The sequence below is a fragment of the Crocuta crocuta genome, unplaced genomic scaffold (genome assembly GCF_008692635.1).
Source record: "Crocuta crocuta isolate KB4526 unplaced genomic scaffold, BGI_CrCroc_1.0 scaffold1365, whole genome shotgun sequence".
Classification (NCBI taxonomy): domain Eukaryota; kingdom Metazoa; phylum Chordata; class Mammalia; order Carnivora; family Hyaenidae; genus Crocuta; species Crocuta crocuta.
In genome coordinates, this window is record NW_027527455.1 from 32763 (window position 1) to 48334 (window position 15572).

At 36.2% G+C, this 15572-nt stretch overlaps 2 protein-coding genes across 2 annotated transcripts; both read left to right on the plus strand.

The window, feature by feature from the left end:
* Positions 1-3990: 3990 nt before the first annotated feature.
* Positions 3991-4920, plus strand: LOC144230521 (olfactory receptor 4P4). The gene has a single exon (XM_077762826.1). The coding sequence runs from the start codon at positions 3991-3993 to the stop codon at positions 4918-4920; it is 930 nt and encodes a 309-aa protein (XP_077618952.1).
* Positions 4921-12786: 7866 nt separating this feature from the next.
* Positions 12787-13722, plus strand: LOC144230533 (olfactory receptor 4P4-like). Its single transcript, XM_077762832.1, has one exon. The coding sequence runs from the start codon at positions 12787-12789 to the stop codon at positions 13720-13722; it is 936 nt and encodes a 311-aa protein (XP_077618958.1).
* The last annotated feature ends 1850 nt before the right edge of the window (positions 13723-15572 follow it).

The following is a 15572-nucleotide window of genomic DNA, read 5'->3' on the forward strand; positions in this document are numbered from 1 at the left end:
CGGAGAATGATAAAGATACTATGTGAGATTTGATGGGTGTCATTTCTTTTTTTTTTTTTTTTTAAGTTTTATTTATTTCTAGGAGAGAGAGAGAGACAGACAGCGTGAGCAGGGGAGGGTCAGAGAGAGAGGGAGTCACAGACTACGAAACAGGCTCCAGGCTCTGAGCTGGCAGTCAGCACAGAGCCCGACGCGGGGCTCGAACCCACCACCGCGAGATCACGACCTAAGCGAAAGTCGGACGCCCAACCGACTAAGCCACCCAGGCGCCCCATGTCATTTCTTAACATAAGGGCCAAAGCTAGAGTTTGATCCCCAAATTATATACAGCAAAGGGAAAAAGGAACTCAAATGGCATCAGCAGCAGATCTCAGTCACCAAGGACTTCTTAATGAGTGGGATTCTAACAACATGCTGAAGATTTACGTCTTTTGCAGGGCGTTGGCAATCATGTTGAAGATCTGCTGCAGTAACTTGTATTGAAGAGGATACTAACCAGTGAATTGATTACTTGGGGACATAAAATAATTAACTCAAACTAAATAAGCAACACCTTGGGAGGAGGCAAATGTAGGATATAAACATTATCTGAAAGTGTTTTAGCATTTGAGCCTTGAAGACCTCAGGAATAATGTGGTGATTTAATTACTGAGTCTGTATAAACTATGATTTGCTAGTTTTGGAAAACTAAATGCTCTTCTTGCCTACAAGCTTTTTTTCTTTCCTGAGGGGAGACCTCCTATCATTTGTTTGCACTGAAGGTAAGACAGGTGGCAGTCATTACAAAAAAAACATGAATTTTGTAACTTTTTATGTGTACATTAGGGGAAAGTGGGTAACACTCACTGAGCTGATTAAAATTCCAAATCAGATACTGAAAGATAATCATTCATATAGTTAAAGAATGCAATTTCAATGAAGAGAAGACATAAAAATTATAAAAGAACAGATTCAAAGGAAGTGCAGAGCAAAATATGTGAGTAATCTCTTACCATTATTCTGCATAACTCTGTAATGATTTTTGAAAAAAATATTTTTAACTACTATGTTAGGAAAACATATTAATTAGCAGCTAATTTTAAAGTATACGTTACTGTGAATTTTTCAGTCTAAGACTTTTTGGTTTAAGAGAGGACTGAATGGAAAGATCGTGGTTGTCTACTGAGGGGAGCATGACATATTCTAGAAAAATAAGATCAAAGTCATGTGCTAATTCTGCATTTTTAAATTGGATGACTGCACATCAAAAGGACCAATTATTACAAATTTGGGAAGACGATCAGGAAAACACTGACCACAAATAAAGTAATTTTAGTTCTGAAAAAGACATATGATTGGATAATAGAGGTTAGTGCCTTCATTCTGTAGATAGGAAACTGATGAGCAAAGAGTATATGGGGTCCCAAATGCATGGTGTGACAGGACTGGGCATGCCCTCAACTGATTGTCTCCAACTATTTCTCTTACGTGGGCAATAGCTGAGGATACAATATTACGAGTTATGCCTGAGAGAATAAGAAATACACTGCTTCTCACAAAAGCATGTGGCTATACAGTTGTTTCTTTCTAGAGCTGACTTACTTATTCCAGAATCCTGAACTGATTTGGTGCGTGATTTTTCATGGAGACTTGAGCCTACCTTATAGCTCTGTGTTTCCATTCACACTTTCCATTTAAATTTGAGTGGCTAAAATGGGACGATGATCCATTCAGGGGAGGTCCTGTTTTTGTCTGGAACATTCAGAAATGTATGCAAATTATAGAGTTGGGTCAGCCAGGGTTCGTGTTAAATTTATGTTGTTGCTTCATTTTTTCCCTTTTGGGAGGACGTATAGTGAAGTGTTTAGAAACACAGGCACTGGAGTTGGAAAACTCAGGTTATAAACCCTTGTTTGCTATATACTAATGTGTTATTATGTACAAGTTCCTTAACTTCCATAAACCTAGAGTAATTTTAAGTTATTTTTCTTCGTGTGCATTAATTTTAGTGTAATAATACTGTCATGTGTGCACTACTTTACTTTTTTCTTTTAAATTTCTTTTTTTTTAATAGTTTATTGTCAAATTAGTTTCCACATAACACTCAGTGCTCATCCCCACAAGTGTCCTCCTCCATGCTTTACTTTTTTTAAAGATTTTTCTCATCTATGATAAAAGCCTACTCTCAAAACCAGTCTGAATTATACAGAACAGAGTATATTTTCCTAGGTTTCAAATGAAGAAAAACTTCTTAAAAGAAATTAAATGACTTGCAAAGTTCCTATCTGAAGTTAGTGGCTAAATCAAGACATGTAACCAGGGATTTACCTCAAACTACAATGAATGGTTTAATTAAACACATAACTTTTCCAAAAAATTTTTTAAATGTTTTATTTATTTTTGAGAGAGAGATAGAGACAGCATGAGCAGGGGAGGGTCAGAGAGAGGGAGAGTTACAGAATCTGAAGACAGCCTCCAGGGTCTGAGCTAGCTGTCAGCACAGAGCTCGACACAGGACTCAAACCCATGAATTGTGAGGTCATGACCTGAGCCGAAGTCAGACGCTTAACCGACTGAGCCACCCAGGTGCCCCTACACATAATTTTTTAAAGAGATTGAAATATGTACCAGGTAATCACGGTAGCCCTATGTCTGTGAAGAAGTTGCACTGAAGTCAGGAAATTAAGCATAGCTGTAGCCTTCTGAACCAAGACAAATATTATTAGCAAAGTCCTAATAAATGCAGACAGACTGATGAAATGGCTTTGCTTGAGAACATTCCAACCTTTCTTTGTAGACTTAATATTACATAAAAAGCCTTTACACTTGACCAGGGATAAGAAACACATTTCAAGTATGTTTGATGAATAATTCAAGCCAGTAACATATTCAGTATTATCATTTTATGCAAATTAAAATAGGCTCTTTAACTTATTGGCTAATATCAGTATAAACTGATTTGGGGAATCACCCTGAAGGTATTATTTTATAATTTTTTCTTAAACTAATTTAAGTTCTTAAAATTCCACTATGGAAATTAATGTTTTTGTTTTAAAATTCCATCCATCTTACAGTGTGATTATTCATTCATGTTAATTTACTCAGTAATAGAAAAGGTTGAAGAGGAAAGTGAAATAAGAATTGATAGGAAAGCCAGGTACAGTGTAGAGCGAGGGCTGAAAAGACATAGTATGAAAATGCAGACCTCGTGAAGATACCTGGTAAAGACTGAGCATAAACTTATAAAAATATTTGATGGTACACATCGCTAAACACTGCCATGTTCTCAGTAGCATCTAAGATTTGATTGTGGATTGAACAGAGCCAATCATGTTGCCTAAGCTAGACATTGATCACAATTTCCTGTTAGATCAGAGTCTCCTTGAAGAGTCGTTTTAACTGAATACTTGGTTTAAAAATTTTTTTTATGTTTTTATTTATTTGTGAGAGACAGAAAGAGACAGAACATGAGTGGGGGACGAGCAGAGAGAGAGAGAGAGAGAGAGAGAGAGAAAGAGACAGAATTGGAGCTGGCTCCAGGCTCTGAGTTGTCAGCACAGACAGGACTCCAACCAATGAACTGTGAGATCCTGACCGGAGCCTAAGTCAGGCACCTAACTGACCGAGCCACCCAGGCACCCCTACTGATTTTTAAAAATGTTTATTTTTAAAATTTATTTCGGGGGGGTGAGGGAAAGGTTTATAAAAGGAAGGAGAGAAGCCCAAGCAGGCTCCACCCTATAAGTGTGAAGCCTGATGCAGGGCTCGATCTCATAAACTGTGAGATCATGATCTAAGCCAAAATCCAGAGTCAATCACTTAACCGACTGAGCCACCCAGGCACCCCTTTGAATATTTGATTTTTATTCTCTGACATTTTGAATGAGGTATATTAAAGCTAGTGAATTCCTTGAATAGGGTATAATCATCACTTTATCCATGAAATGCTTCTAACATGGCCACGTGAATTATATATTTCAGGTGATTCATGTATCCTATCTATGTCGGACCATGGATCAAAGAAATAATGTCACTGTATTTATTCTCTTGGGACTTTCCAAAAACAAGAACATTGAAATCCTTTGTTTTGTAGTATTTTTATTTTGCTACATTGCTATTTGGATAGGAAACTTGCTCATAATGATTTCCATCATGTGCAGTCAGCTAATTGAGCAACCCATGTATTTTTTCCTTAATTACCTCTCACTCTCCGACCTTTGCTACACATCCACTGTGACACCCAAACTAATGACTGACTTGTTGGCAGAGAGGAAGACCATTTCCTACAGTAAATGCATGACACAACTCTTTAGCACACATTTGTTTGGAGGCATAGAGATCTTCATCCTCACGGGGATGGCCTATGACCGTTATGTGGCCATCTGCAAACCCTTGCACTACACGGTCATCATGAATAGACAGAGGTGTAACACAGTCATCACAGCCTGCTGTACTGGGGGGTTTATACATTCTGCCAGCCAGTTCCTTCTCACTGTCTTCTTACCCTTCTGTGGCCCCAATGAGATAGATCACTACTTCTGCGACGTGTATCCTTTACTGAAACTAGCCTGTTCTGATACGCACCTCATAGGTCTGTTAGTCATTGCCAATTCAGGCCTAATTGCTTTGGTGACCTTTGTCGTGCTGATGTTGTCTTACTTTTTTATACTGTGCAGTATCAGGGCTTACCCCGCAGAAAGTCGCAGCAAGGCTCTTTCCACTTGCAGTTCTCACATCACAGTTGTGGTTTTGTTTTTTGCACCTGCGTTGTTCATCTATATTAGACCAGCCACAACTTATCCGGAAGACAAAGTGTTTGCTCTTTTCTACACCATCATTGCCCCCATGTTCAACCCTCTGATCTACACGCTGAGAAACACAGAGATGAAGAAAGCCATGAAGAGAGTGTGGTTTCGTCATATACTCTTAGAAGGAAAGTAGTTTTGTGGATGGTTTTCTGATTTTCAGGCCATGGTTCCTTGAAACCCATCACTTGAATATGATCCTTTCTTATCATCTCCTGGCCTCGCTGCTTGGAGAGATAAGTGGACAAGCAGGAAGCATATCCTTCTGTTGTTTCATGCTTCTATGGTAACACCTCATTAACAAATTGAGTATCATACTTATTCAAATGCTCTTCCACTTGACATAGTCATTAAGAATTATATGTGATATGTAATAAACAAATGATATTTTAAAGTTAAAAGATTCGATCACTTATTGGCACTCATGCTGAAAAAAAAGATAAAATAAAACATGCATTTTTTAATACCTTAAAATGTTAAAGAGCGGAATGAAATAATACCTTCAAATTTTCAGCTTTTTGCTCAACTATAAATACAGAAAAATGCACATATTGTTTATGTATGGTTCATGCATTTCCACAAATTGCAATATCCTATAGTCAGCAACCAGATAAAGAGTTAGAAATTACCAGTGCACCTGAAGTCCTTCTCACTTATCTGTAACCTCCCAAAGGTAATCACTATCTTTATCTCTAAATCAATTGGTTTTACATACTCTTGAATTTTGTGGGAAAATAACGATACAGATCATACTCTTATTGTCTGCTCATTACATTTGTGATATTCATTCCTCATGTTTTGTGTATCTTTCTGAGTGTTTTCATTGATATATAATATTTCGTTGTATAAATATGTAACAGTTAATTTATCCATTCTCTTGTTGCTAGATATTTGGGTAGTTTCCCATTTAAGGCATTAGGAATAGTTGCTTTGAACATTCTTGAACATTTCTTTTGACAAATATAGCCCTTCTACTGTTTCTTTAACAAGCTTTATATTGTGATTAAGAATTAACATTTCAAGGTAATGGTTATATGCCTGTGTTAATACTTTCTAATACATTACTGGCAAAAAAAAAACCAAAACCCTTAAGGTTTTTTATTATATCAGAATATAAATAATTGGTATAATATCAATTATTATATTAGAATATAAATAATTGATATATTTTGTCTATCCTCAAGGGCCATATTTCTTTTTCTTTTATAGTTATTGTCAAGTTAGTTTCCATATAACACTCAGTGCTCATCCCAGCAAGTGCCCTCCTCCATGCTCATCATCCCTTTTCCCCTGTACCTCTCCCTGAACAACCCTCAGTTTGTTCTCAGTATTTAAGAGTCTCTCATGGTTTGCCTCCCTCCCTCTCCTTAACTATCTTTTCCCTTTCCCTTTCCCTATAGTCCTCTGTTAAGTTTCTCCTGTTCCACATATGAGTGAAAACATATGGTATATGTCCTTCTCTGCCTGACTTATTTCACTTAGCATAACACCCTTGAGTTCCATCCATGTTGCTGCACATGGCCAGATTTCATTGTTTCTCATTGCCATGTAGTATTCCATGGTATAGATAAACCACATCTTCTTGATCCATTCGTCTGTTGATGGACACTTAGGCTCTTTCCATGTTTTGGCTATTGTTGAGAGTGCTGCTATGAACATTGGGGTTCATGTGTCCCTATGCATCAGCACTCCTATATCCCTTGGGTAAATTCCTAGCAGTGCTATTGCTGGGTCCTAGGGGAGTTCTACTGTTAATTTTTTGAGGGACCCCCACACTGTTTTCCAGAGGGGCTGCACCCAGTTTACATTCCCACCAACAGCGTAGGAGGGTGCTCAAGGGCCACATTACTGGCATAAAACTATATTAAATAAAAAATTATTATCAATAGAAAAACACTAGGGTGAATCAAGGTATAGAAATATGTGATACCTCTGGCACTCTAGGATCCATGCAATGGGATATGTAATATGTTAATTAATGCAAGCTATCTATCTATCATAGATACATAGCTCTTAGAAAGAAGAAAACTCTTAGAAACATAATTCATACCTCATAACTGAGAACAACCCCAGGAACAGAGAATTCATTTACATTAGCAAGATTAACACATAAGTGATCACAACTGGGAAATTTTAATATATATGATATTCAATGGAGTGTATGAAATTGCTTGCCATAATGAGCAAAATTAGGAAAATTCTTTATTTAGCTCCTGGAAAGGAAAGAAAAAATAGATAGGCTCCAAATAAGGGCAGCAGTTCCAGATAAAAAGCGGTATGCTTTACATACATGCTACCATTGGATTGCCACACATAAACATGCATGTGCAGAAAACACAGTAAAGAAAATAGCACCCTCCATGGGCTTCTGTCTCTGACATAGTTAGAATAAACAAGCTCAGATAGAAAAAAGGAGAGACATAATCTTTAATTTTTGTTTAAAAGTATCTGATCTCTCAGAAAACTACTGCTAAAGGAGGAAATAATGTTAGAAACAGCTTAAGAAGAATATGTCATACAATGACAGCTTTTATTGCAGTTCTTGGAAACAAATAGGATATGATTCTATTTATTATACAAAAATAAAAAAATAATTTCAAAGCATGATATCCTATTAGGATTCTCAAAATTGTCCAGGGTGTTAAAATAATTTAGGAAATAAAAAAAGAATATTTTCATTATGGATGAGACAGAGGTGTTATATCTTAAGAAAAATTCAGTAAGTAGAATTTTACATAGTAACAAATTGCCAGAACAAAGAGTTAGAGAGGAGAGTGATAGGGAAAAAAAATAGCTATATTAAGAGACATCATGAATGAAGTAAGACAAAGCAACATATGTCTATCAGACTTCAATGTTTGGGTAATAGTGAGAAGAAAACATTTAAAAAATTAATTATTGGTAACTTTTGAGAACTGATGATAATAATCTTTAGAAAGTATTCCGAGGAAGGAGAAAGAGCTGCTCTTAAGAAGAGTCATAGAAAACACTATTACCAATTAATAATAATTTAAGTCATAGTAAGAGTAGTAAACAGAAGATAATGGAATTACATAATGAAGGTACTGAAAGAAAAATGTCACCCTTGGCTTCTGTATTTTCTTATTCTTTTTTAATTTTTTAATGTTTTATTTATTTCTGAGGGAGAGAGAGACAGTGTGAGGAGGGGAGGGTCAGAGAGATAGGGAAGGAGACACAGAATCTGAGGCAGGCTTCAGGCTCTGAGCTGTCAGCACAGAGCAGGACACGAGGCTGGAACCCAAGAAACGTGAGATGATGATCTGAGCCGAAGTCAGACACTTAACCGACAGAGCCACCCAGGCGCCTCTGTATTTCTTAGGAAGAGTCAAATGAAGACTTTTCAGTGCAATGAAACAACAGTGAAAAACAATCAAGAATTGACTACAAACCTACACTCACCAAATGAAGTTGTGAAGGATGTTTTCATGAAAAGGGAAGAAGTCTTAGAAGGANAGTCTTAAAAGAACACGTATGTATATAGATTTTCAGTGGAAGAAGGGAGGCCACCTGGATTTAAGGGCACATGATCCTGAATCTATACACCTTGCAGCACTGCAACCACACAAAGGACAGTGCCTGGCAGTAATTAGAATGGATGGGTACCTATTTTGGTGGTTCCTAACTTCATTATACTCTCTAGTACTTTTCAACAAAACTGGTGGATCCTTTTCCAATCTATCAATAAGTGTGGGAAATTTGTTTTAATTTTTAATTTATTTTGCTAATCTTTTTTTCTTTGTCATAACCCAACCCTCCATGTAGCAGTGACACTTAATTACTATTGGGTGTGGCTCCTGGTCCACGAGAATATGAGGTGGTAGTCATTGACTTAATTGTTAACTGAATGTTATGCATCTTATGTTGCTTTTGTTAATGACTTTTGTTAGCACTCTGGATATATCTGTCTCTGATTTTCTTTTGCCTTCCTCTCCAGTTTTAGAGACCTCTTCCAAAATAATTCCCGTGCTCCCATAGAGTTACCTGTTTCCTTCCTGGCTTTTCAGAGGAAGAAATTAATCAGACCTGGAAGAATTTCTTTACCTACGTTGGATCTGAATAACAATAGTGGCCTCTGGAGATACAGTGCCCAGAGCTTGGCTAATGCAAAAGGAGAAAATAAAGGAAAAGCTTGGAAATGCCTATGAGCCTAGGGGATTCGACCTAGGACAACTGATTAGTTTTATTTGCTGAGGATTTCTTAAGAAATGCTTCTGGGAAAACAATTGCTTAAAATTTCAAAGTCAGAAAGTTCTTATGATCTCCTCTCAGTTTATATTTGTTTCTTGCAGAGAAAGTTCCTGCAGCCCTATGCCTGAAGAAGGTGACTCCCAGGATATATAGATGCACACTGCTCGTATATTTGGAAATGCTCTTGTTTACTTCTGAATATGAACAAGGTGTCAGGGAGTTATACTGGCATTTAAAGTCCTAGATCACTCACTTGTGGAGTGAATGCATGCTTCTGTGTGAATCAGGATAGTTTTCAGAGATATGTAAGTCTTCATTCACTTAACAAAACAGTGCTACTTACCCTCCTAGGAATTCAAGGAAAACAATACTTGCAGATATTTTTAGAGAATGTACCTAGGTTTGTTCGAATCACTGCTCTCTAGTTTCATCTTTTGAACCATAAATGCAAGTGAAGGGTTACCAGATGTAACTAAAGCAGGGTAAGTGTGACCAAGACATTTTGCTGACTAATTTAAAACTAACTTGAAGCCCATCTACAATTGATGTGCAGGTAGTCACTTTTATAATCCTTGTTTTAGGCTCCCTAGATCTATTTGACATTTATTGTGTTATTTTAAGGATATATATTCTTATGTGGTTTATCAAAATTTCAACAGCAAAAAGATTTTGCAATTTTTTTCCTGTGCATTACAGGGTTTATGCTTTTGAAAAATACATGCTAAAAATCATAAGATTTTTAGGTTGCCAGTGACCTTCAGCTTTCAACCTTTGAAGAAATTCCTATCTTTCAAATGACTAGTCTCTTTAAATTTTCTAGATTCATCACAACCAGGTAAAGTAAGTTTGTAGAAAGGCACATGTTATTTACATCACTAGAAATGCATATAATTAGTATATATAGACCCTAGTTGACTTACAGGAGAATGTAGTTTTACAAAGCTGATCTTATCTCATGGGGTGAACAGGACTGTGGGACTATAGTACAAAAGGCACAAAATTCTTTTTTAATTTAATTTTGGTAACATGAAAAACAGTCTACATGATTTCACCAAATTGATTGTATTTTCCACCAGAAGAATATCTACATCGAGGTTTGCTCTGATTGCTCTCCTAAAATCTGTTGAAGTTTTGCTTTTGTTTATTTCAAGGGATTTGATTCAGTACATACGTGTGTTTGGAGGACAATTTAATTCCTAATCATTTCACTCAAAGAACAGAGAATATAAGGAAAAGATATATTGTTGCTATCCTCAATTTCCCTTGGGGATTGTGTTTCATAAACTCATGTGTTCCTCATTGTTTCCTTGGGTGACATGTCTAGATCATAGTTATAGATGTCGAAGCTCAAGATTAGAAAGATTCAGTGTCTTGTACAAATGAGAACTGTTGTGTGAAGCGGGAAATCTAAAAGAGTCTTTCTTGTTAGTTTCATTATGACTGGTAACAGAATGTCAAATGCATAAATTTGGGGGAGTAATGTGTGGGAATAGTCTAAATTCATGCTGGATGCTTATTACCTCCTTTCATCCGGAAGAGCTTTTTAGATTTAGATGTCAGTTTCTGTATAAAGCTTCAATATCAAGATTAAAACAAAAAAAGCAGCCACATTTCAGTTCACATTATTTCACCTCATATGGATCTGCTGAATCTTGAAAGCCTTAGGTGACCGATAGCATCAGAGGTGTACTGATATATAAACAATGTTTGAATACAAGTGGTTTGTTCTCTAAGTTACTTCACCCTCCCCATCATTTCTTAAATGTTTTATTTCTGAGAGAGTACAGTGGGGAAGGGGCAGAAAGGGGGGAACAGAGATCTGAAGCGGGTTGTGTGCTGATGTCAAGCAGACAGCACAATGTGGGGCTGAACTCATGAACCGCGAGATGATGACCTGAGCCAGAGTCCGATGCTCAACCAGCTGTGCCACCCCGGTGCCCCTCCTTCATTTCTAATTGTCTCTATTGCTTATGTAGGATCACTTACTCTTTTGCTTGGTAATGTTTCTTTTCTTCATTTTTGTATTATGCTTTGAAGGTCTCAAAAATGCCATTTATTTTTCTTACTACAATTTCTTTCCCTGGATGTTGGTTCCATTATCATTCTGATGGCTCCAAGAGTGATGATATTTCCATAAATCCACAGACTGGAATAGTAATGGCGGTGGCGATCAGATTGAAAGCCCGATGTTGTGAAAAGTTTTCAAAGCAGAGATGTGCTACACCACACATTTATTAGAACTATTGTATATTTTACAGTGATCTGGGAGTGTCTGTCACCTATCATGAGATGAAAATGATGATACTTCCTCCACCACTATGTTCTCAGATTTATGGCCTTCTCCTGTGGAAATCTGCACTAAATGAGCAAAAATTAGGGGATCCAGTTTATAAATACTTCAGTTTGTTGGCTCTCTGATTTGGGAAATTCACCTAGTTTTTCCTTGTCTGTTCCTTCTATGCTGAAAAGAGTATGGTGGAATTAGATGAGTACTAAGATTTGAGTCATTCTCATAACTAGACTTATTATTTAATAATTATTTTCAAAAGTACCTCAGTTTCAGATTTTACGTGTATTTATTTAAAGAAATGCAATATAGGGATAGTGGGTGGCTCAGTTGGTTAAACATCTGACTATTGATTTTGGCTCAGATCATGATCAAGTGGTTCCTGAGATGGAGCCCTGTGTCTTGCTCTGCACTTGACAATGCAGATCCTACTTGGGATTCTCTCTCTCTCTCTCTCTCTCTCTCCCCATATGCCCCTGCTGCACTTTTCTTCCCTCAAAATAAATAAATAAATATTAAAAAATAATAAAGGAATGCACTATAGTATTTTCATAAATTATCTATGATTTACAACTGCAACTATAACAGTGTTCAGAAAGATATAAGAAAAACATCAACTTTTATGAAGGAAGTATAACTTGTACACAATTTTGAGGAAAAGACTTGTTATCTTCATGTTAAAAAGGGAGACTTCAAAGTCTTCCATTTCCATTAGTTTTTTTTCTTTACTTATTGCATTATTAAGTTTAATGCCTACCTTAAAACATTCTTTCACACTAAAACTTAAATAAGAGATATACATTTTTTCTAATTCTTTTCCAAAATGTCACCAACAAAATCCACTTTTTGCTGTGTTTTCAACTATTTTTGTGTTATAACAGAGCTAGCAAGATTGGTTTCTCAAGCTTATGATGTGCTGCCCATTCCATTACCACTCTTGTATTTCAAAGAATATTACTTGCAATCCTAATCACTGAACTCACAATTTATGCAACTGTGTTTTTTTTTTTTAAATGCAACTGCGTTCCTTGATCATATGTCTTCAGGCAATTCAGGAGGATGCTCTGTATTATGCTGGGAAAAGGGAGCATTACCTAGAATAAAAACCCTGTTATGAATAAAGAACACAATGGAAATGATGAATAAAAGAAATTGTATGCATTAAATTCATGCTACTATTTTCTAAATGTTATAAATAACAGTAGTAGAACTTCCCTTAAGAAGATAGTAATTTTTAAGTCATGGTATTTTCAAAATGTAATCAAATGTATTTTAATACAATCAGTATGACACAATATTTGAAAAAAATTCAAAAATCATAGCAAAAGTAGTTGATTCCCAAGGAAAAAACCATAATAATATGGATTTATGATTTAGCTTTGTGATCCATTGAGTTAGCTTTGTGTTTTGTTAGTAGTTTATATATGATTGTGTTAATATTATCAATGTTTTCACCCAAAGTTTTTCTTTCCAGAAACTCAGTTATCCCTGCAGAAAACACAATTTATGGAAAGTCAGAGGAACATCTCAGAATTCGTTCTTTTGGGACTTTCCTATAACCAGAACATACAGATTTTTTGCTTTGTATTCTTCTTATTTTGTTATGTTTCCATTTTAGTTGGGAATCTCCTAATTCTTGTCTCCATTCGATGCAGTGCCCTTTTTTACCAGCCAATGTACTATTTCCTCAGTCACTTATCATTTATGGACATTTGCTACACTTCTTGTGTGACACCCAAACTGATAGGTGATCTGCTAGTGGCCAAAAAAACCATCTCTTATGATAATTGCATGTTACAGGTCTTTTCCCTGCACTTCTTGGGAATGATTGAAATCTTCATCCTCACGGTCATGGCCTTTGATCGCTACGCTGCCATCTGCAAACCTCTCCACTACATGTTAATCATGAACAGAACGAGATGCAATCTCCTAGTCTTGGCTGCTTGGGCAGGTGGGGCTGTCCATTCTTTTTCTCAGTTTTCTATGATGATCTGCTTGCCTTTCTGTGGCCCCAATGAAATCGACCACTACTACTGTGATATCTTCCCTTTGCTGAAAGTGGCCTGTACTGACACCTATATCACCGGTGTCCTTGTGGTTGCCAATTCAGGTATGGTCGCTTTAGTAACCTTTGTTCTCTTGTTTGGGTCTTATGTTGTTATATTATTCACTTTAAGACATCACTCGGCTGAAGGAAGACGCAAAGCCCTCTCCACCTGTGGGTCACATATCACTGTGGTCATCCTATTTTTTGGGCCATCAATCTTTGCCTACCTTCGACCTCCAACCACTTTCCCTGAGGACAAAATATTCTCCCTGTTTTATACCATCATCGCTCCTATGTTCAATCCCTTAATCTACACCCTGAGAAATACAGAGATGAAAAAAGCTATGAGAAAGGTTTGGTGTCAAAGGATATTTTTAGAAGAAAAACATAATTGAGGTGTCCTATTCAATATGCTAAAAACTGTATGCACGAGTAAAAGTGGACTGAGGCATTATGAGCAAGGTGACAGTTTTACCAGCAGAACTGAGATTGGGTTGGGGCACCTACATATTAAACATACTCCAGGCTAAGTGATTGGTGGCTCTGTCATATACAGTAGGCAGTTATGAAGCTGTGAGGGTTACTGGGAAATGTAACATTCTTTGCATATGAAATTTATACATGAAGATTTGACAACATTTTGTCACTCTGGAGAAATAGAGAAGATTAAAACTGGTTTTCAAAAACTAAAACAGATTTTTTTTTTAGTATCGAGGTTTATTTCCAGTAGGATATTCATCTAAATATTATGTGATGACACTGCAATAAATTATGCGATGAAAAAAATTCACACTGATAATATGGTTTAGGGTTGCAAAGAAAAAGGGTGGCTATACTTGTCCTCTGAGGAGTTACAGCACCTTATCTGACCCCAATCTCCATTAAAGTGTCATAGGCAGGGACAAAGGGACATGGGGCAATTTAGGTTTCTATTATAGTGTGTATTGCATCACATATACTCAGAATGTGGGAAGACAGGATGAAAAAATTAATAGATCTCCTCTTCCAGTACAGCTCAATTGAGTGACTTAAAGACTGTGCATTTGGTGGGGGCGGTGCTTGTAGGCTCAGTTGGTTGAGTGCTTGACTCTTGATTTTGGCTCAAGTCATGATCTCATGGTTCATGAATTTGAGCCCCGCATTTGGCTTTGTGCTGACAGTTTGGAGCCTGCTTGGAATTCTGCCTCTTCCTCTCTTTGTCCCTCCCCTGCTTATGCCCTCTCTCTCTCTGTCTCTCTCTCTCTCTCTAAGTAAATAAATAAAAATTTAAAAAAAGACTGTGTTTGGGAGAAACTGCATGTATCAGCTTATTTTTATATGTAGACAGGAGAAATGAATTCAATTTCCATCCTAATGGACAAATAATAAGGCCAACTGAATTAAAAAAATTTTCCTTTAGTATAATTCTTGCATATAATTTTTTCCTGTTAAGATATGAGAAGAAATAATAACAAAAACCACAGTTATTTATGATATTAAAATATTTACTACCATGGTCCAAGAATAGAACACATTATTTGTAGGTAGTGAGAAAAGTAGAATTAGGAGAAAGTGTTCTCAAGGGAGTTAGAAAAAAATGTAAGAACATATTTTTGTATTTCAATAAGTTTCAAATAATTAAAATCTTTTTAAAAATTAATTAATTAAAAATTAATCTTTTTGGAAAAGAATAGACATTCAGAAGAAGAAGGATAACAGTATAGTATTATAAAGGGAATTGTTTTGAAAACATGAACAATATATAAACAAAATGCAATAGAATTTCACAAAACTAATGTCACTAAGAATAGAAAATGAAGGGGTAGGGGAAGGAGAAAAAATGATAAGAAATGCAAATTGTAGCAAATTTATGTGAGAGAAGAATTCTATAAATTACAATTTAGACAATGTACTAATAAGAAATGAATATTGTGCTGTGTTAGACCACGTCACTAATACCAAGTATTAGGAGAGACTGCAGCTATGTCTCCAGGTTTTGAGAGAAACAGATTGAGAGGGATAAGCCTTATTCTGAGTCCTATTGTTTTTCATTTATGCAATAAATAAGACACCTTCCATATTTGGCTCCATAATTTTACTACCCACGTTGCTCTTTGATCAAATGTTTTACTTCACTGATAAATTTCATAACACCATAAGGGATAAATCAATATAAAAACCTTAAGGAGAAATCAGAATATAAATAATTGGCATATTTTGTCTTCATCCTCAAGGGCCACATTTGTTTTTCATTTATGGTTTATTG